The following is a 21,844-nucleotide window of genomic DNA, read 5'->3' as shown; positions in this document are numbered from 1 at the left end:
ACGTAACATAGATGAGTCATCTCGACGGCAAAACGGTCTTGTGAAATGCGGTGCAAATTTGCAAGACAGAAATGGAAAGGGTACACTATCGCATGAAGTGCAATGCCAGCCAAATGATATAAAGAAAACGGGATAATATACTACGACAGACTGCGTGACAATAAAGACAGAAACTCTGAACACGTTTTACATTCACCAATGCTCCTGGGAAGCCTATTCCAGTGTGCGGAAACATGCGGGAAAAATGAATTACGGTAGACATCAGTACGACAGCGCATTTCAAGGACTTTCAGCGCGTGATCACATCGTTTAGAGATGAAGTGGGGAGGGAAAATGTACAAGTTCTTGTTTATTCCTGTGAGATCAAAGTAGATTCGGAAAAAAAGTTCTAATTTTGCAGTTAATCGGCGGTGTGCTAGTGATTTCCAACCAAGGTCCTCTTTAAGCAATGTAATACTGCTACGGAAATTATAATTACCAGAAACAAATCTTGCAGCGCGGTTTTGGACACGTTCGAGCTTTTCTATAAGTTTAGAGCTTTGAGGGTCCCATACCTGGCAAGCGTATTCGAGTACCGGACGAACATTTGTTATGTAAAGCTGTTCTTTTACTTTCTGGGGGGCGTTATAAGAATTACGTCTAACAAGGTTTAGTATACGAGATGATTTTAAGGTTAAGTATTCAATATGTCTGTTCCATGTTAAATTTTCTGAAAAATAGACCCCGAGGTATTTGTAGTGTTCGACCTTTTCAAGAAGTAGTCCGTCCAATTTATACACTGATCTCACAGGAAAGCGTTTACGGGTGAATGACACAAGTTGGCATTTAGCATTGTTCAAAGACATGCCCCACTTAATGCACCAAGCATGAATTTTGTTTAGATCATTCTGCAAACTACTAACATCACAAACATTTTCTACATTCTTGTATATGGCACAATCATCAGCATATAACCTCACTTTGCATTCTAGATTGTGCACAATGTCATTTATAAAGACTAAAAATAACAAAGGCCCCAAAACGGACCCTTGGGGCACGCCAGAGGTTACGGTGACAGGTGTTGATTTGGTTCCGTTTATTAAAACATGCTGTGTTCGTCCAGACAGGTAATTTCCAATCCAATGTACTATTGCAGGGTGTATACCGAGACAAGATAATTTATGTAAAAGCAATGCATGAGAAACTGTGTCGAAAGCTTTCCGGAAATCTAAAAATATACAGTCTACCTGAAATCCAACGTCAAAAGAGTAAAAGAGATCTTGAGCGAACTCTACCAGTTGAGTCGTACATGACAAGCCAGGCCTAAATCCATGTTGAAAATCCGAAAAAAATTTATTGCTTTGAAGGTGTTTCATCACAGCACTGTATATGATGTGTTCTATTGTTTTGCAACATACACATGTTAGAGAAATAGGCCTGTAGTTTTCTAGTACATCTTTGGGACCGTTTTTATGTATGGGAACGACGTGGGCTACCTTCCACTCTGCAGGTAATGAAATGGTATTTAATGATTTATTAAACAGAGCGACTAAAAAATGCGCAATTTCTTGAGAGCAGGATTTCAATACCTGCGACGGAATACCATCGGGACCGCCAGCTGATTTGTTGTTCAGATTGGAAATAAGTTTCAGAACACCGTTATATGTGACAGTGACCATAGGCATATTCTCATAGACTATTTCTTGTATATTTCAGGCGGTTCACCAGTGTATGTCAGTGTATGTCACCAGTGTTGCGTTTTTTTTTGTTTTTTTTTTTTGACGCAGACACTGTGTTTTAGACCTTTATCGTTAAACTGTTCTGTCCATTTCATTGTTTGTCATGTGGTTCATTTTTCGCGCGGTCATATGTTTTATCAATTTTTTAGGTGGGTGCCTATTAGAGATTTTAGGTTTGACGTGGACGCTGCACTTAGACGCCTTTATTCATGTTTTTTCCGTGTTATTTGTTGGTCATTATTCCTGTAGTCGTGCGGGTTTTATCACTGAGTGGGCCTTAGGCGTTTGAAGTGTGTTATGTTGTGGATAGTTTTATTTATTTTTATTTGCAATACTGCTAGTCTCAGTGAGACCAAAGCAAGGGGGCACAGTTTTACAAAAAGAAGCAAACAGGTCATTATACATGGTACAGTTAAAGAAAGAATGGAAAGAGAAAAAGCTTCTTTAACTACTGTAGAAATCACCAATGACGATGTGAAGTAGAATACTTTTGGTTGGTACAACAATATGGCCATAACAGTATAACAATATAGTTGGTATAACAATATAGTATTACTAGAATTTATATAAAAATTAGCGAATAAATGACCCATGTAAGATTGCAGAAGCTATAAAGCTAACATAACCGCGCAGAAGTGGCCAGTTTGGGGGTTGAAATGCAGACGTTCCACGCCCAGAAGTAAGTATTACACTTTAATATATGTGGATGCGTTAAGCGGCGTCTTCTCTGTTGGATGTGCCTAGTAGGTTGATAAATGGTGAAAGTGACGGAGAGGAAACTATGTCTGAGTGGAGGAGATTCCATTCTTTGATTGCACGTGGAAAAAGTGAAAACTTGAACGTGTCATTGCGAACACTGTATTGGTTTAGTGTAAATGGATGATTTTTTCGTGATAGACGTGATGTAGACAAAATAATGTGCTTAGCTCAGTCTATCTTATAACTGCCATGCATTAGTTGGTAGATGAATTTTAAGTGGGCTTCTCTGGCCCTAACAGATAGTGTATTAAGACCTGCGTTAGCTAAGAGGTTTGTTGGGGAGTCATAGGGCCTGTATTTGTTAAAAATGAACCTCACAGCTTTTCTTTGCACCTTTTCTATTTTTGATATGTTAGTTGATGTGTGCGGGAACCAGATGATGTTAGCGTATTCTAAGATAGGGCGAACAAAAGTTGTGTAGGCTAGTAGTCTGGTGTGCTTTGGCGCAAGGCGTAAACATCGTCTAAGAAAAAAAAAGCTTGCATAATGCGACTGAGGTAATATTATCAATATGCAAGTTCCATGAAAGGTCAGAAGAGAATGTCAAACCTAGGTATTTGTGGTTATTTACTTTATTCAGGCAAGTGCCACCGAGGGCGTAAGTAATTTCCGAAGGCTAAAGAGGGGCTTTACCGAAGGCTTCTTTTTTGTTGTAAAGGACATGCATACAGATTTACTGGTGTTAATTGACATTTGCCATTCTTTACACCAATTGGACACCAAATCGAGTGCTCTGTTTAATAATAAGTCGTCTGCGTAACTGACAATTTCTTTATAAATAATACCATCATCCGTGAAAAGCTTAATGTCACATTCAATGTTAGCAGCAATGTCGTTGATAAAGATCAAAAATAGCAATGGGCCCAGTACTGACCCTTGGGTAACACCGGAGGTGACAGCTACAGACCTGGAAGGAGTGCTATCTACAATAACGTGCTGTGTTCGATGCAATAAGAAGTTCTTTATCCATGCAATAATCTGACTGTCCCCGATTGTAGCCTCTAGTTTTGCAACTAATTTTACATGGCTTACACAATCAAATGCTTTACTGAATGGTTACTGATTACTTGCTCGTAATCATGAACCAACCAGCCCAAATGTGTGCTCTTCTGCTTTACTGAAGTCGAGGAAGATCATGTCTGTCTGGCTTTAGTTGTTTAGGTTGAGCGCAAGGTCATGCACTACTTTGTTTAGTTGTGTGATCGTTGAGAGGCCACTTCTAAAGCCATGTTGTTGAGGTATTAATATATGTTCTTGGTCGAGAAATATAGTGATGTGTTTGAAGATAATATGTTCCAATATTTTACAAGATGTGCTGGTAAGTGAGATCGGCCTGTAGTTAGAAGGTTCGTTGCTGTCGCCAGATTTATGTATAGGAATCACCTTCGCTTTTTTCCAGTCATCTGGTAGTTGTGCGGACACAAGTGATTTGCGGTATATAATGGCAAGTTATTGGCTTACACCATTCTGCATACATGTTTAAAAACTCATTTGGGATATTATCTGGCCTGTTAGCTTTCTTGATGTTGATATTAAGCAATAGATTAAGAATTCCGGCATTGGTAATGCTTAATGAATTGATGGTTATAGGTGGACGTGGTAGGGAGGGTATTAAGCCATTATCTGAAGTGAAAACCGAAAAGAAAAAGTTATTGAATGTGTTTGCTCGAGCCATTTTCTCTTCTACAGATTGTTCAGGTGACACACCTGAGCACGGGCGAAAGTATTTCCAAAACCTGTGTGGATTGTTGGTAATGATCTCGGGGAATGTTATGCTGAAATAATGATGCTTCGCATTTTTTAACTTTCCTCTGAAGTCGGCTAGAGCGGAGGTCAGTTTTTCTTTCAGTGATTCATTCGACCCTTTTCTTTTAATAATATGTCTAAGTGTCTAAGTCTTTTTACTTTACGCTTCACTTGAAGAACCTCACGCGATATCCATGGGTTTTTCTTTTGTGGTTTGCAACATTTCATCGAGATGTTTGTTGTGCAGTGTAGCACGATTAACTTAAATTGATGCCACAAATTGTTGACATAACAACACGTTTCTGAAGCTTATTGGAGAAAAACATCAAACTCGTGCGCCAGGTGAGTGAGAATACAGTCATGAGCTGCTCTACGAAAATCAAGTACAGTACGCTCCAGGCTTAGCTTCTTTATGTTGCCTTCAAGCGAGAGCTTACATTTAGGTATGTCGTGGTCCGATATACCACCGATTATTGCCATCTCAATTGCGTGAAGTGGGAAATGGTTACTTATGAGTATGAGATCAAGTATGCTATTCGTAGAGCTTTGTGAGTGAGTTGGCTGGTCGACCACTTGGTAAAGGCTAAAATTTAGCATTAGATCCATAAGTGCTGAGGATATGGCTGTAGTGTAGTGCGTGGTACTCCAGTTCAGGTCTGGTAAATTGAAGTCCCCCATGAGGATTACTCTGCTGCTATGAACGTGGAACTGCATATATCCCTGCAAGGCAAGCACGCCTTCGGATCCACTAGTAGGGCTTCGATAGACGCAACCAGCAAATATACCAGTGTCACTGTACGGTATTTTACATAATACAGCTTCCGCGTTGGAGACCTCAGGGAGTGGAAGGAATGGAATATCATTCTTAAGGAGCAGGGCCACGCCGCCTATCTTTACACGAGACAGCCTATCTTTACGAATAACAGAGTAACCTGGTGGAGATATCTCGTGACTGAAGATATCTGGGGATAGCCAAGATTCAGTGATGGGCACTATATCGGGATTGTGTTCTAGTAACAGTCCTTCCAGGAGTTCCACTTTGTTTACTATGCTTCTCGCATTTATATTAAGCACTGTAAGGGACTCAAGTTTCTTTGTTAGGGTCTCACGCTTGTTTGACTTCGGGTTGATGGACAATTTCTTTCTATGTTTTTTTGTAGTGACACCCTTTCATTTTTTTCGTGATCCCAAATAAATACGCGATCATAAATGTAGAGCTTGTCATATGATAAAGAGACTTTTTCGTGTTTTTCCTGATTTGGTTTTGCACTTTCCCAGAGTTTTTTTCTAGTCTCCCGCATTTTGCGGCTGAAATCCTCTCCGATAGACAAGTTGGAGCCTTTGAGCTTGTAGCCTTTTCGTAATATTTGAGTCTTCTGTCTAGTGTCAAGAAGCCTGAATCTGACTGGTCTGGTTTTATTTCTTGTGTATCTACCTAAACGGTGGATGCGCTCAATACGAATGGGTTCCAGACCAAGGGTGTTCTTAATTATGTTGTCGTTTACAGCCGCTTCTAGGCTTTCACTGCTTTCTCTCTCTGTTTCAGGGAGGCCATATACTTATAGATTCGGTTGTCTGCTCCGATTTTCGAGGTCTTCGGCTCTCTCTTCAAGCCTTTGCAACCGCACCTTCATATCTGTTATTTCACTTTCAAAGAATGACACCTTTGCCTCGATTGCTGTTAACGCGTCTAACTTTTGGTCCATCTGAACGAGGTGTCCTTCTTTAATATCAGCGGCTATGTCCTTAAGTTGTTTCGCAATCTGGTTTATGTCAGGTCTCGGGTTAGATTCTACATCACCGCACAACGATAGCAGTTCTCTCAAATACAATGCGATGTCGATGCAAATCAATATACAACTGATTGAACCAATGAAAAGGCAAGACCGTGGGCACGGCAGCAATAGCAGAAATGGGTCGTTTGACCAAAAGCATAAACCATATCGTCTCACCTGCACGACGAAGACGAAAGGGTTAGATGCCACCATCGCAACTGCGCTGCCATACCCAATGAAGCCATAGTGCCGAGGGAGGCCTTTTATACGGGTGCTGTGGTGAGGCGCTGCTTGTTGGTCATGCAGCTGCACAGGCACTGTGGAGTTACGTATCCTGCAGTCCCACGGTGAATCGTGAAGACCATCTTGCACGTGCAAGTCTTCGACCATGATAGCTTGCGCGCTGGTCTGGTCAGTCTGTGCGAAGCTGGCGTGTTCAGGATGGTCCGTGCGCACCACAGCCACGGAGCACAGCAGGACGAAGCAAAGCTGCACGACGAAGACGAAAGGGTTAGATGCCACCATCACAACTGCGCTGCCGTGCCCAGCGAAGCCATGATAGTGAAGTGTGGACGGTACTTTTTATGTCTCATTTTTTTGTCCCCGTTGGCTTGGAAAAGACTATACTCGATGAATTGCTTCCCGTGCTGCTCCATGTGCGGTTCTTGTTTGCTCATTTGATATGTTGTGCCAGATATGATTCCTGTGTGTCAACAGATTGCTGTTTTTTACTTCTAAAGTTTCGTGTGTGACTTGGCTTGATTAACCTACACAAGGCAGGCTTGTTGTGGAAATAAACTTAGTTGGGAGTGGCGCCAGTCCTGTCGTTTGTGTTCTTCTTCTTGAGTCCTGGTCTTCCGCGCCTTGCCTTTACTAATGACAAAGGTCACACGCAGCGATATAACGGCAGATGTCACGGTATAGACTAGGCCAAAAGAAGCACCGATGAACGCGGTCATAAGTCCGTGACACGCCAAGGTGTCCAGCAGTCGGTACATCATGGAGCTGGGCGAGAACAGTCTGACGCAGATGCTCAGGCACAATGAAGAGTCGGTCAGGGCTGTTCAGGCGCATGTTAGAGCAGTACAATATGCCATTGTGAAGTTCAAATATGCGAAGGGAAGGATCGGGCATCGTTGAAGGGAGCCATTGAATAAGGTCTTGTAAGGAGGCGTCCCGGCGTTGTTCCGCTCCAATATCGCGAAAAGCAGCCAGAGAGAGACCAAAGAGAGTGACAGGGATGCCGGTCGCAGAAACATCAGGTGGGTCGACAGGATGGCGCGACAAGCAGTCTGCATCTTGATGTAACCGGCCAGTCTTGTATACAACTGAATAGTTGTATTCTTGAAGGCGCAGAGCCCAGCGGCCAAGGTGCCCTGAGGGATCTTTCTGGGACGAAAGCCAACACAGAGCGTTGTGATCATTGACGACTGTGAATCGCCAGCCGTACAAATAGGGGCAGAATTTGCCCACTGCCCAAACGAGAGCCAGACTCGCGTTCAGTGATAGAATACTTGTGCGTGGCAGGGGAAAGAAGGCGGCTGGCGTAGGCAATAACATGTTCTTGCCCTTGTTGTTTCTCTGCCAAGATAGCTCCGATACCATGGCCACTGGCATCGGAATGGAGTTCTTTGCAGCTGACGCATCAAAGTGAGTGAGAATGGGCTGGGAGGTAAGCAGCCCAATCAGCTCGGTGAAAGCACCAGCTTGCTCAGGGCCCCAAATGAAGGCAGCGTCCTTCTTGAGGAGCTGATTAAGAGGGCGGCACACAGTGTCCGCAAAATTTCGGACAAACCGACAGAAGTAATTCGAGCTGAAGATGGTACGGCAGGAACTTTCCATAAATGGCTACCCCGACCATCTTGTGGCAAGAATTGAAAAGAAAGTTTTGCAGCCAGTGACAGCTAACCTGAAGATTTTTTTTTTCCACTAGTGCAGGCATTCCCTATGTTCGCGGGATAAGCGAAGCTTTGTCGTGCGTGTTTGCGAAGTACAACTTGTGCATTGGGAACGTGTCAAACTCCAAGCTACGGAACTTGCTTGTGAACGTTAAGGACTGCCTACCAGATATCAACTTACCTGGGTTGTCTACCGGGTTCCTTGCAGCGGTTGCAGCCAGGTCTATATTGGCGAAACTGGCAAGTTCACACGGCGACTCAAGGAGCTCCAGCGTGACATCAAAAATGAAGATATCGCTTCTAGTGCGCTTGCTGAGCATGCGCATATGTCTGGACATCACACAGATTGGGACAACATGGCAATTTTAGTCACAGAACGAAATCTGACAATGTGGCTTCTTCTTGGGTCATTCTTCATCCAAACAACAACCGGAACCATGAACTGAGCGACAGGAAGCATGCCAATCATCTACTATCAGTCATTATGTCACAAACTTAGCCTTTAATATGCCACTACTCGTCTTGTCCACCTCATTGTGAACAAGGAACTCGTACGGGTTCCGAAACGTTTTTCTTTTGGTTTGACTTGGTCAGTGGCTGCAAACCTTTCTCGCTTGAATGCCTGACCAGACGATTTTTTGTCGAAACCTTCACTAAGAACACATATTGTGGTAACAGATAACTTGGAGGGCACATAACTTCCAGCCTAACCAAAATTTACTATGTGGCCTGATGAGGGGCCCTTTACCAACTCACTTTCTTTTCTTTTTTCATTTTACCATGCACAGTGCATTCATTATTTTTTCCTTGGCACTCTTTGGCCATATCTGCCCCTTGCGCCACTAAAATTAATCAATCATCATCAATGATAATAATAATAAGCCACTGTAACTGGTCACAATGATAGTTTACTGCAAGCACAAAAGAAGAAAAGACCTGGACAATCGCCTTGTCCCAATCTTTGGAAATGCATAGGTTCTAAAGTAGAAAGATTAGTCTAAGAAGAGAACTTTCTAATGTGGCTGTGATGCAAGCTTGCAGAGGCAGGATCTAGGTTAAATCCCTCTCAATGGTGTGTATAATGTGCCAAAAAGCCAGCCACATTCAGTTAGAATTTTGTAGCACATATTGCACATATCTCCTCACTTTGCCAAGAACCAGTCTTCTGTTCTCCCTATTTCCTTGCTCTCGACATTGCCTATTTTCCCACCCTATGGTGTTGCTTTTTTACGCGAGGGTGAATGAAATTACTGTATGAGATGGATGGTAGTGTGGGCAGTGTCAGTTTCTTGCTGTTTGCACAAAGAAAGGTGTGTCTAGCGTTGCCAGGTGTGCCTGATGGGCACATTTCTATAGTATTACTGTAGTACGTCACTAGTCGTCCCATCACGTCTTTTGTTTATATATGCGCACTACAATGTCACCATGGTTCTTCCTCAGTGTGTATGATTGCAATTGGAATGACATTTTTTTTTTCTTGCTTCTAATGTGTCTCAGCATGGCACTGCATCTGTGCTGAAGTCACCTTAGCCATCTCTTTGTCCGTTTTAACCTTGTACTATTTTTCAGGGTCGCCCAGGTCTGTCACGCGTGGAGGATGGTTACCTCGATACCTCACTTGGTGAGTCTGCATATGCCTGGATCTTGGTATTTGGTAAGCATGACAGCCATTGCATGCATGTTGCTGGGATTTTACGATGAATATTGGTAAGTGCAGTTGCAAGGTGGAGCAAGAGAAAACACCTACACACGGGAAAAGCGCTACTCGCAACTAATCTTTATTGAGAACACTTTGCCTACTTATACAGTGATACAGAGTGATAATTTTTAAGTTTTATGAAATTTTTTAAGATCACCCGTTACAGATAGAATAATTATTTTCCTTGAGTTGGATTATTCATAGAGACAAATAATACTAGCAGGAAAAATCGAAACACATATTCAACCCATTAACAAAAATCATTAATTAACTTGATAGCTAAATACTTTACAGCACATATTGCAACTTAAGAATTGTAGCCGGTGAGCTTGCAAGAGGTATTTGTTACGTTCACAGCCTTTGTATGGCGGTAACCAGAGCGTGGCCGTGGGAGATTCAAGTGAGACCACCAGTCCTGGTTGAACTCATACAAACACTGTTTATTGAACTGCGTGCAAACCTCCATCGCATAAATGGGGGTGCCACTAACTACCACATTGTAGAGTGGTGGCCTCTACATGTCCCCCCCTTTCATGTGGTCCGGCCGAACGACACCATCACGATCGCCAGCCTGTCCCAGTGACTGTCCCGAGTCACTCGCTGTTTCAGTCACACTGGGAGGGTCTTGAGAAGTTGGAGGAGCAACTTGCATTTCAGCTGATTCTGAGGAAGCCCGCGATGGTGCTGGTAATGAAGGGGACAAGGTGGCACGTGTTGTTCTGCAAGACACTCCCTTGCCCTGTTTCTACAATGGAGCTCCTGGGCCTCTGTGCCAAGCTTAGTACAGTTCCTTTTACATTTTCCCGCCACACTCAGACTGGCTGACCTGCTGGAAGTTGCATTTGATGTCTGGTTTGTGGGGATGCGCGACTCTCACGCATCCCCTGATATGCTGTTTTCCTGCACGGCTCGCGTGGCCTGGCGCCCGCGGCGGTCGGAGTGGTACAACTGCAGTGCGAGAGATGGCGCAAGTGTCGCGCCGCGGCGGGTTACTCGGGCGCCGGGAAGACAAGGCACTCTCTTTGGGTTCGGGTAGCAAGCGGGACGGACATGCCGTGCTGCGCGTGCGCCGACCCATGCTTCTGCGAGACCGTCTCGCGTGGCCGCCTTGGACACCGTCCGCGTGACCGTACACGCAAATGACCAGGCGTTTGGATCCAGCATGGGGCGAACATATTCGCTCGCTACCAGGTCGCGGTAAGTCGGACTTCTAGATTTGTCGCGCGCCCATCGGCATGTTTTGTGGATAGCAACTCGGCCAGCAGGCATTGATCTATGAAAGGTGCAATAAATGCCCTTGTGATTGTTTGCACTACTGTGTTGTCATTCCTTTGTCCCAAGAGCACGGGTGTGAGAGACCCCACAGGTTTGATGGTGCTTGTTGTTTCTTGCTTCCTTTTGTAGGACGCGTCTCCCATCACTACTGTCTACGTCAGTGGCCAGTTTGGATGCTGCAACTCTTCCCTCCTGGGGAATTTGTTCCTCAGCTGACGACTCATCAAAAGCTGAGCCGTGCTAAAACCATTGATGCCTGGGGTGTCCCTGTAGCTTAGAGGAGCCAGGTTGTTGTCTTTCGCCTTGTGGGAAGAGGTTTTTGATGACCATCCTCTTTATTACTCTGTTTGACTGGGCGTAATGCGGACTACTTGTCTTATGAAGAAATCAAAGGCTCCAAACTCTCATGACAAAAATGGCACGCCATCGTCAGATCGAGCTTCTTTGGGTATCCCATGGCAAGCGAATATGGTTTTTAGCGCATCTGTGACAGCTTGAGCTGTTGTTCTCCTTAAATTTATTACTTCCGGGAAACTGGCATAGTATCTAACTACCAGGAGGAAGATTTCCCCACTGAAATGAAATAAGTCCATGCCAAGAAGTTCCCATGGATGACCAGGGAGAGGGGTCGGGATAAGAAGCTTGGAAAAGTTAACTTGAGTGGAAGCACATTTCTCGCAGTGGCGACCAGAGAGGTAATGTCTGTAGAGGTGCCAGGCTACCATACTGAATCTCATGCGAGGGCTTTACTTCTGGTAATGCCTTGATATCCCTCGTGTAGCATTGCCTAGACTGCTGAACGGAGTGACGATGGAATCACCAGACAGACATCTTTGAGCCGCTTCATCAACCACCGAAGAACATGTGGAGCCATGCTGCGGCAGCTTGGACTTCCAAGGCCACCCACGCTCACAGAAGGAGATAAGTATTCACCATCTGAGCTTTGTGCTTGATGCACATCCTCCAGATTGAGTGGCAAAACTTTGTATGTAGCTGCCACCGTTTCTGCCACAAAGAGATCCACTGCATCCAAGGGAGATGCATTCAGGGTGCTGATGCATGGCAGCGTATCAACTGTAGCCAAGAGTTTTCCTGGTACAGTGAAACCTCGCTAAACCGTAGTTGGCCAGAGCTGGGAAAAAGTATGTTCTAAATGGTAGTAGTGCTTAACCGAAATAGCATGAAATCGCCCACTTACCTGTCAAAAATGGAACTCAGAGAGAGTGCGATGAAAGGGAAAAAACATGCAGTATTTATTTACTTTGCGCGATAAACGTGTTATTTTCGTTTCATGCCGCCGTGGCCTAGCAGCGACGACTGCGGCCTCAAACTTTCTGAAGCTGTGAGCCAGCTTTTCAGCCAGCCCCCTCTTCTCGACTAACACTCGCATGGCAAATTCCTCGTTGGTATTACATATTCTCCGTGCACGCAAGCGGTAGCACTGCAAAAGTCGTGGGACGCCTTTTTCATTGCGGGGTGCTGTTCTCTTCGCGACGATTGCATTCATGAGGCTGACATAACACGCAGCTTCTGCCACTGTCGCGCCTGAATCGCCCATGCTGTTGCTTTCACTGTCGTCCTCATCACTGTCGCTAGTCGACACTTCGGCAACAACAGAGGCAACAATGGCGAAAAGCCGAAACTCGTAGCCAACATCTCTTCGCAGTCACAGAAGCGCTGCTGAGCAACTACTTCGTATTCCAAATGCCACACACCGTAGTCAACAGTAGATCTCTGTCACATGCCAGCGCCAACTTCTTCGTGTCACGTTCAATAGCACAAACTATGTCTAATTTTTCTTCTATGCTGAGCACCCGACGTCTTTTTTATCCGAGCTTCGGCATGACCCGAGTCCTTGATTGCACGATGCCACAACGCCACAATAACGCTCTCTGGCATGGCGGCAAAATGATGTTGATGTTGATATGGCTATGGCTACATGCGCAAACGCACAGGGTGCTTGTCGTTCTGCCAGGCCGCCTGATGGAGACAACGCACCGCAGTGTTTGCGCGACAAAATGTGGAAACACTACGTGTTAACCGATACATACACACTAAGCTGGTCCGGTTTACGCGGATACAAAATACATTATGTTTAACGGCCGCTTAGTTGTAGATTTGACTTTACTAAATTTAAAACGAAACTACTGTTTAAGCGGGTACAGTTTAACAAGGCTTTACTGTATCTCAAAGTTCGAACGGTACTTTAAACTTGGATGTAGCCTTAGGATAACCTCCTACACAGAGGAGCTCCGCGTGCATTCTGGTGACGTCATCCACTGTAGCAGGCTTCCGAAGGCTTGACTACCGCTCTCCTGTCCACTCCTTCGTCACGTCATGTCCCGTCGGAAGTCGCGGTTCTTTTCCTCTTTAAAATAAGCTTTCACTAAATAGGGAGAATGATGATAACTGGCCATCATCTTGAGTAGTAACTTGGTCATCCCAATAAGGATTTAGACGGAGCTCTTGCTTTACTTGGCGTGACAAAATCATTTGATATTTTACTCCATCGAGGACCAACGCTCAGGTTTTGATACTCTTACTCTGACACGTGACGATTGCTTCCACCCATTCTTGTGCACTTACTTTTGCCGTCGTATCCGTACACATTGACTGGAAAATCTCTCACTTGGTTCAAGTCCAGTATATATTTCTTGTTCACAACTGGGATGGAAGCTCCACTGTCAATTAACGCACTGACTTCTTTTCCATTTACATGCACCGAAATATATACCAAGTTGGTGCGCTCTACAAGAAATATTTTCTGTTGTGGTCGCGGTGAATTGTAATCAGGGGTGTGTGTAGCTGCCTTCCTGATCTCCTCTTGATATGCAACTTGTTTATTCTATGGGGCCAGATCATCTTGGGATTTCACATTATCATAACTGCTCACAGGTTGCTCAACGTTATAACACAGCTCTTTTATATTTTGTAGTAACTTCTGTTTTGTTTGACTTTTGAAGCTGAACACGCTACCGCATGTCTTCCAGAAGTCCCAGCATAATGAGCACGATGAGTGAAGCCTGAGATAGAGCAGAGTCAGAGCTAACTGCAGTAGTCTCCATTTCTCAAAGAAATAGTCAAGAACCAGCCCGGAGTTGTACTTGTAAGACATAGCTTTATCCCAGCTTTGAAACTTGTTCTCACTGAATGAAAAAAAAAAGCTGTTTCAATCTACTCCATGGGCATTCGCCTTTTTCAGAAGCTAGAAGCTCATGCCAAATCTTTGCATTACCTCCCAAGTACAGACGCATGTTCATAACTTTGTCTTTATTGTCTCGCGAGCAATTCCTGTCACAGGTGTATTTGTAAAATTCAAGCCATTCCTGGGCACTTCCTGTGTACAACCAGTCATAGACCTCCGGCCCGACAAGCTGCATGGGTGTCTTCCTCATTTGCCGAAAGTTTGCTTGCAATAAAACACGAAATAGTTACTGCTGATTCTGGCATTCGTTTTTTGCAACTTCGTTATATTGTGCACCAGCGTACTTGCACTGTGGTCCTCTAAATCGCAGTTACGAGAGGTTACTTCCGTTTTCGTGAAGACAGGATTTGTTGCGGTAGAACCGCGAAGCTCACAAGGACGCACAATGTCTGTGTCATGCTGGGGATCACTAATGGCTTTCTTGAGAGCTCTTGCCAGCGTTCGACTTCAGGTAGACAAGTTGCAGTAGTAAGAGTTCAATATGACGTGCTCACCTGAACAGGACCGCTCTTCACCGTAGACACAATGTGCAACGTTCACCGGCTTATCATGGGAAACTGTAACATCTGTGAACATTGTCCATGGAAAATCGGTGCGGCTCATGCGAGTAGCACAAGAATCCATATGCATCTGCTCCAAATGTGTAATAAAACAGGTAACTAGACCGGCAAGGCGGTCATCACTGTTTATTACAGATCATCCCAGCCCCCCACTTCTTCGTAATCAGAATCACCTTTCTCGCTTCTTCTTTGGCTAGGTTACAAAAGTGACCGTATGCCCAAATGCAGCTGTACATCTTTTTAAGCTGGCAACGCGTAAATGGGCCGACTACGCCGAGTGCGCGCTGGCCTTGCCAGGTGCTGCCATGCTGGCAGCATGTTTACATTTATCCTGCGGCCAGCTGCCCCCAACCCGGCGTTCAATTTTGCAAACTTCGGGCAGCTTCGGGTTGTCATGGGATCCAAGCTTATGTGACTTTCTATCAGGACCGGAACTAGCTGGCTGCCCTCTGGATGCTGGCTGGCTGCCAGAACTTCGAAAATGGAAGAGGCCCTGTGTTTGATTGTGGTTTTGAAGTGCACTGCCATATTCCATTATACCACCAAAATTTAGTTGGCCTGCTCCAAACTGCTACAAAATGAAATTTCTTCTACTATAAATTGGTCCAAAATGAAATTTAGTCTGCTCGAAGCATCTCAAAAAGGCAATCTGCCTCTTTAAGGTGCGACGGCGCATGCGCCATGCCCTATCAGATTAGTCGTGAAACGTTTTGGAAGGGTCGTGTGCGTGGCCGTGCGCCGGGAAGTCCCCCCCAAAAAAAAATAGCTCGGACGCACGCTGCTTCAAACACTCGTGCCGTGTACCGCGTTGAAACTCTACTGGTAGCTCAACGTCGGTGCGGTGCCGAAAACGTGTGTAGTGTAAGACCGCAACTCCACTTTAAAAGAGTCCGGACAACTCGGCCAGGGCATCGTTCGAGTTGTCCGGACTGCACTGTGAGCCAGGTAGTTGCCGCTTTTCATGAATGGCTCGCTAATACATATAACAAAAAAAAAAAAAAAAAAAACGCGCATTACACTTGGGCGTTGCTGACAATGTCTTTTTGCAGCATCGGTCCTCACACTGGTGGTGGCAGTGCGTTCCATACTGCACGTACTCGTAAGTCCCGGCAGCACTGGGTCGATACGAGACCGACAAGACGTTCACTCCAATGATTGACCGACTATTGTGTGTCACTGAAACCTTTTTATCATACCAGGTCGACAACAACGCAACCGACGAGCGTGAGTTGTACTGCGACAGGCTTTCTTGTCGAAGGCACCAGCAAAATCAGCGTGCCCACCATCGTTCGACCGAACCCTGCGCGATCGGCCGTCGAACCGACAACACAATAGCGACAGCGTCTTCACTTGTATATATTATTATTCGTGCTCAAAATGAGTCAAGCATGCCTACCAAGTTGAAATGCACAAGCTTTAACCCTCTCAAGCCGTGCCCACGAATGTTGAGCCAATGTCGATCCTGTTCAGCGAAGGTTAACCTGGCACCATTGAGTTTGTGCACTTGCTACCGGCGGACCTGAACTGAAATGTAAGCAGTTAGGTCGAACGAAACTGCTTTTATAGTTCAATTCTGGCTTTAGCGATTTGCAATCAGCTGCACTTCACTTCGCACACACTTCACTTCGCACGGCGCTTGCACAATAAGCGGTAAGTGGCGACACAGCGCTGTGCCAACATCTGTACGTCACCGTACCTGTACGTGTTGCTTTGCCGACACATTTCTCAGTTTCAGAGATGCACTGTTTGCCTCTGCGTCAAGTGGCAAACAAGAGACGGTGTATTCAGTATACAGCAGCATAAACAACCGCCTTGCTCATTTATACCAACGCCGTGTGAGCGATGACATCCGCACGTTTTCATGAGAGAACAACATGGCCTACAAATGAGCACTTATGCGAGCACAGTTTTCTCTAATAATGCTCTATGGCAGGCTAAAACTATAAGTATGATGGAGTTAAAGAAAAGCGACAATGAGTTAACACCCCGTAATATATGTATCTGGATCACAGTTGCCATTGTTTAAGTGGTTCGGACACTCATATTGACTCGTCTCAGAGTGCAACAACATGGCACATGTGCGCAGATATGCATGTTTTGCTACATTTTGACACTATTTCATATCAGCGGTGGACCTTTTCCACAATATTTGACGATGACAACGACCTGCGGCTGTAGATGTCGATGCAAACAAGTGCACCGCTTTAATAAATCCAACGCAGAAGGCTGCGCTCAAATACTTTTTGAATATGCGAAACATCTAAATAATGTGTAAAAAGAATACAAAGAGTGATGTCCAAACGCAAAAATCAATGACGAATTCCAAGGCAGCCATGCCACCAAACGGAACTCAGCGTGCCTTTATCGGCCGCACTGTTTGCAGAACAGCGCACTCAGGCCTGCTCACCCAGTAGTCATATTTTGAGTGCTACATGGCTTCAGGAACGACATGCTGTCCCGAAGAAGCCATTAATAAGGATTCACGGTCCACGAAACGCACAACCGACGCGCACTCAACATGGGCGCAGGTACACAAATCAACCGGGGAAATCCCGGGGACCCTTCCAAAACGTTTTCAGCAGCGTGCGGCAGAGGGCAGCACAGGAAAATGAAAGAGGCAGATTGTGTCTGCTCCCCAAACTGCTCCAAAATGCAACTTGCTCCTAAAATTGCTCCAGTGACTTTGGGCAGTCCCATCCCTCATCATCATCATCATCATGCTATTTTATGTCCACTTCAGGGCGAAGGCCTCTCCCTGCGATCTCCAAATACCCTTGTCCTGCGCCAACCGATTCCACATAGTGCCTGCGCATTTCCTAATTTCATAGCTCCACCTAGTCTTCTGTTGTCCTCGATTGCGTTTTCCTTCTCTTGGTACCGATTCTGTAACCCTTATGGTCCAACGGTTATTTAACCTGCGCATTACATGACCTGCCCAGCTCCATTTTTTTCTCTTGATGTCCATCAGAATATCGTCTATACCCATTTGCTCTCTCATCCAAACCACGTTTTTCTGTCTCTTAATGTTATGCTTAGCAATCTTCGTTCCATCGCTCTTTGCGTGGTCCTTAACTTGTTCTCAAACTTCTTTGTCAGTCTCCGAGTCCCAGCCCTATATGTTGTCACTGGTAAAATGCACTGATTGTAGATCTTCCTTTTCGATGATAATCGTAAGCTTCCAGTCAGGAGCTGGCATTGTCTGCCGTATGCGATCCAACCCATCTTTATTCTTCTGTGAATTTCCTTCTCATGATCAGGGTTCCCTGTGATTAATTGACCTAGGTCTGAACTCGCTATCATTTTATTTCTTCATTTAAGCATGTCTCCATTAAGACAACAATATCTGGGTTATATGACAAAAGAATACCCTCTAACTCTGTATGCTTGTTTATAACGCTCCTACAATTTAGGTTAAGTATTCCTAAAGAGCCACGCTTGCGCTTAGTCTGTCAGTCTTGAAGACCTGATTTCTTCAGCTGATAACGGCATCCTTTTTCAGCATCCCAACCAAACAAAGCCCCGTTGATGCTCAACTTACCGTAAATCAGCTTTACTTTCATGTTTTTCTGCCTTTCTTCCTTAGAACTCTGCCATAAAAGCCTCCGTGTGTCACGTACTCGCTTAGAAAAGTCTTCAGGTAGTGATAATTTACTACCCTTTAGTTTATGCAATGCTCTAAACAGGGCATTCTTTTCTCGGTAGTCAAGAAATTTTAGAATCACTGGACGGGCTTTATTTTCGCTTTTTCTTCCCAGTCTGTGACACCTTTCGATGCCTGTTACGTTAATGCCTAGTTTTTTATTAAAGACTTCATCTTTTACATTTCGTTCTAAGTCTTCTGAAGTTTCAACTCTAGGTTCATGTAAGCCATAAATTAAGTTATTTCTCCTGCTTCTGTTTTCTAGATCATCAACATGTTCACTTATGTTGGTGAGTTGTTCCTCGAGGTTCGTTATTGTTGTTTCGATGCTTTCTACTTTAGACTTCAGTGCACTTGAACCACCCAATGGCCGCTCGATGTCATCAGTTCTTTCTGTTAGTTTTGATAGGTTCCTTTGCGTTTCATTCTGTGTTACTTGCATGTCCTGTATAGTAGAAAGAATTTTACTTTGCCCATTTAACAGTTCTAGCAAGAGATCTTTTTTTGTTGGACCTGGATTTTCTTCTACGGCTCCGCAAACCAGATCTCTAATTAATGGGCGAATTATACTAGACAAAAAATAACTAACACGCAGTGGGCAGGGCAGCAGCAGAAAAAAACCGGTTATCCGATCGATAACCAGGAGTTGGCATATATTTACTAACCTGTAGCATGAAGCAAAAGGGATTGTTCAGCATGTTGCCGTGATTGCTGCCGCCTCGCCCACTGGTGAAGCACAGCTCGTCAGGTGCCTTTATAGCTGTCCGATGAGGCATGTGACTTGACGTCACTCTTGTGGAGGCGATACCCAGACTTGTGACGCATGAAAAACTTTGTCGATCCATAATGCCGCACTCACCACGTGTCAATGAATACACACCAGCGTCTTGGTCCATGCCCATTAACGTTGTCAAAGCAGCACAGATGCTAGTCGAAGCTTGGTTTCCGAGAGTAAGTACTGTAACCTGTAGCATGAAGCAAAAGGAATTGTTCAGCATGTTGCCGGGATTGCTGCTGCCTCGCCCACTTGGAATCTTCATCGCCGATTACTTCTGATGACGTCACATGGACTGACAACTGGAGCCCACCAATCGGAGGCACGTCTACGGGGCTTCCAGAGCGCATAAAGCCTTCCCTACGTCCGTTTCTCTTCACTGGGAGCAGCAGCACCAAAGCGACCATGTTGCTAAGACATTGCTGGCTTTCTTTGCAGATTCTGCCGCCAGGGTGTCTACCAACCGGGAAAACCGGGAATTCTCAGGGATTTTGAGTAGTATGGAAAAACTCAGGAAATTTGTGCTTCTATTAGGGAAAATTGGCTGTAAATTTATTGAAAGGGAACTCGAAGTCACGGTAATGCTGGCCCGAGTAACAGAGAGGAATCGTAACCAATGGTCTTTGACGCCGCCTCATCAGCTGGAGGAGTTGTCAGAGTACAGTCAACGAGCGATTTTCCGGACGCTAGATAATTCGGACGGCTTCGCGGCACCAGTACGTACCCCATAGGGTGTATAAGAACGCTGAAATTTCGGGCGCAAGAACCCTTCGCCGTCAAATTTTCCAGACCTTTTGCCATGACCGCAGGTCCGAAATGGCATTAATAAAAGCGACAACCTCCGCTATTTTGATAACCACGCCGCCTCGAACCGACACACTTGCACGCAGAACCACTGGCAGTCGTAGCAACCACCGCAGCAATGCGAGGCCTAGCTTAAGCTTCTTGCCGTTCTGTACCGTGTTTTTCATTGAAAGAATTCGCCGCTATCAGCAGTGGCGGAAAGCACGGCGCGTTGCATAATGCCGGTTCCCGAAAGTTAGCCTCAACGCATTACAGAAGTGTTATGCTGTGAAGCATAACAAGTGTGTGAAGGGGCAGCTGTCACGGGACACAGTATGACATATATTCCTTAATTATACACACGTACACCCGCCATCTTTTGTCACAGTACGAGCACCTATATGCCTTGTTAGTGTACTGGCAGGCCTTCAGCACTTTTTCGGGCGTGCCTGTGGCGATTTGAACCCTTAAGGGCTGTGAAAGACATGCATTCATTTTTTTTTTACGTTTTGTCGGCCCCTAGGTACTCCGAAAAATCGAACGCTGACTGCACAATTGTCCAAGAGGATGCTTTAAATAGTCCGTGTGGCGAATGCGCAGCCTAAGGAAAACAAGAAGACAAAGGACCTAGGCATGGAGAAATGAACGGGGAAGGAAGCATGCTGCCGCTTTATTTGAGGGAGCTTGCACTCTAAAATCAAAGTGTTGGCGGACACGGAGATGCAGGTGTCTGTCACCCAAGTAAAAAAAAAAAAAAACTTTAAAGCAGTGAAACGCAACACTGAGGCCTTGTGCGTGGGCTGAGTATGTCAGGACAGTTAAGGTTGACTTACCAGCTGTTGCGAGAGAATCTAACTTGTGATAAAGTTCGGGCTGCATACCAGTTAGCTTGCTATCAATCGATAGAAATAGCTCATAGTCGAAAATATTCTGTATGTATCTTCTTTTTATTCACATTTGAAAATGTCCGACTCAGTTTGCAATGGGTTTTACTATTTTCCTAGAAGATATTTTATTCGCTGTGCATTTTACTAACCCCTCCCTTCTGTTTTCTTTTTGAATAGAATGAACACTACCCTTACTATTCAAACTGGATTAAGTTGTTTTTTTTTTTTTTTTTAACATGCTTACTAGAGAGTGACACCATTGGGCGACATGATGTACGGAGCCCATCTTGACATAAATCAAAGTTCTGTGTCACTCACGAAACATTGCAAAGGGACTCGGGGAAAACCTGGAAAACTCAGGGAATTTGGAAATGTCAACTTGGTAGACACCCTGTGCCGCTGATGTCCCAAAGCGCAGTATCAAGCGCTACAGGCAGCACGTGTTATGTTTTGGAATCTTCACCGAAGATTGCTTGTGATGACGTCACATGGACCGACGGTTTGAGCCCACCAATCGGAGGCACGTCTATGGGGCAAATAGATGGGCTGAAGCGTGCATTAACCGCCAATCTGGGCCGCATAAGTGTTCGTGACCACAGAAGCCTCAAGAAATAAGGCTACTAAATATAAATGCCTGAAGCATTGTTATTAAGCATGAACCATTCAAATGCCTATCTTTAAAGGGACACTAGAGGGAAAAATCATTTTTTCTGCATCAGCAGATTACCTTTCTATGACACTGAAAACACCACTCTTACCACAATAAGATGCGTGGTGACGCCTCCTTGAAGTTCCCGCACCTGGTTGCTGTGACGTCATGAATTTTGATGGCATCTTTGAGGGCCTACTTACTTATACAGCAGTACAGATTGACTACATTGTGTTCTCAATGAACCAAATATTAAACATAGTAAGTTTCGGAAACCTTTGCTCAGCCAATGTGGCCCAAATGCGAAAAGATATTTTGGAATCCCTGACGTCACACTGACGTACCGGCGTCGGGGTTTCGGCGCGAAATTCAAATACTGATACTTCTACCTTCATTTTCTCATCTAATAATCGAACTATTACATTGAAATTAGTGCCCCCAGGGTTCTCAAACAATGCTTTATTAGTCTAAACAG

General features: G+C 44.9%; 1 protein-coding gene across 7 annotated transcripts in view; it reads left to right on the top strand.

Annotated features, from left to right (window-relative positions):
- Positions 1–21,844, top strand: part of LOC142587282 (uncharacterized) — a 378,424-nt gene that overhangs the window by 218,538 nt on the left and 138,042 nt on the right. For 5 of the 7 annotated variants that reach the window (XM_075698153.1, XM_075698158.1, XM_075698156.1 and 2 more), the window contains exon 12: positions 9,466–9,550. In XM_075698153.1, coding sequence (XP_075554268.1) covers positions 9,466–9,550 — 85 coding nt within the window. The remainder of the gene's footprint in view (positions 1–9,465; positions 9,551–21,844) is intronic. The other 2 variants (XM_075698155.1, XM_075698154.1) reach the window with 1 other exon arrangement.

Source organism: Dermacentor variabilis, chromosome 7 (genome assembly GCF_050947875.1).
Source record: "Dermacentor variabilis isolate Ectoservices chromosome 7, ASM5094787v1, whole genome shotgun sequence".
In the NCBI taxonomy this organism is placed as follows: domain Eukaryota; kingdom Metazoa; phylum Arthropoda; class Arachnida; order Ixodida; family Ixodidae; genus Dermacentor; species Dermacentor variabilis.
Note: the sequence above shows the minus strand (reverse complement) of the source record. Positions and strands in the feature narration are given on the sequence as shown.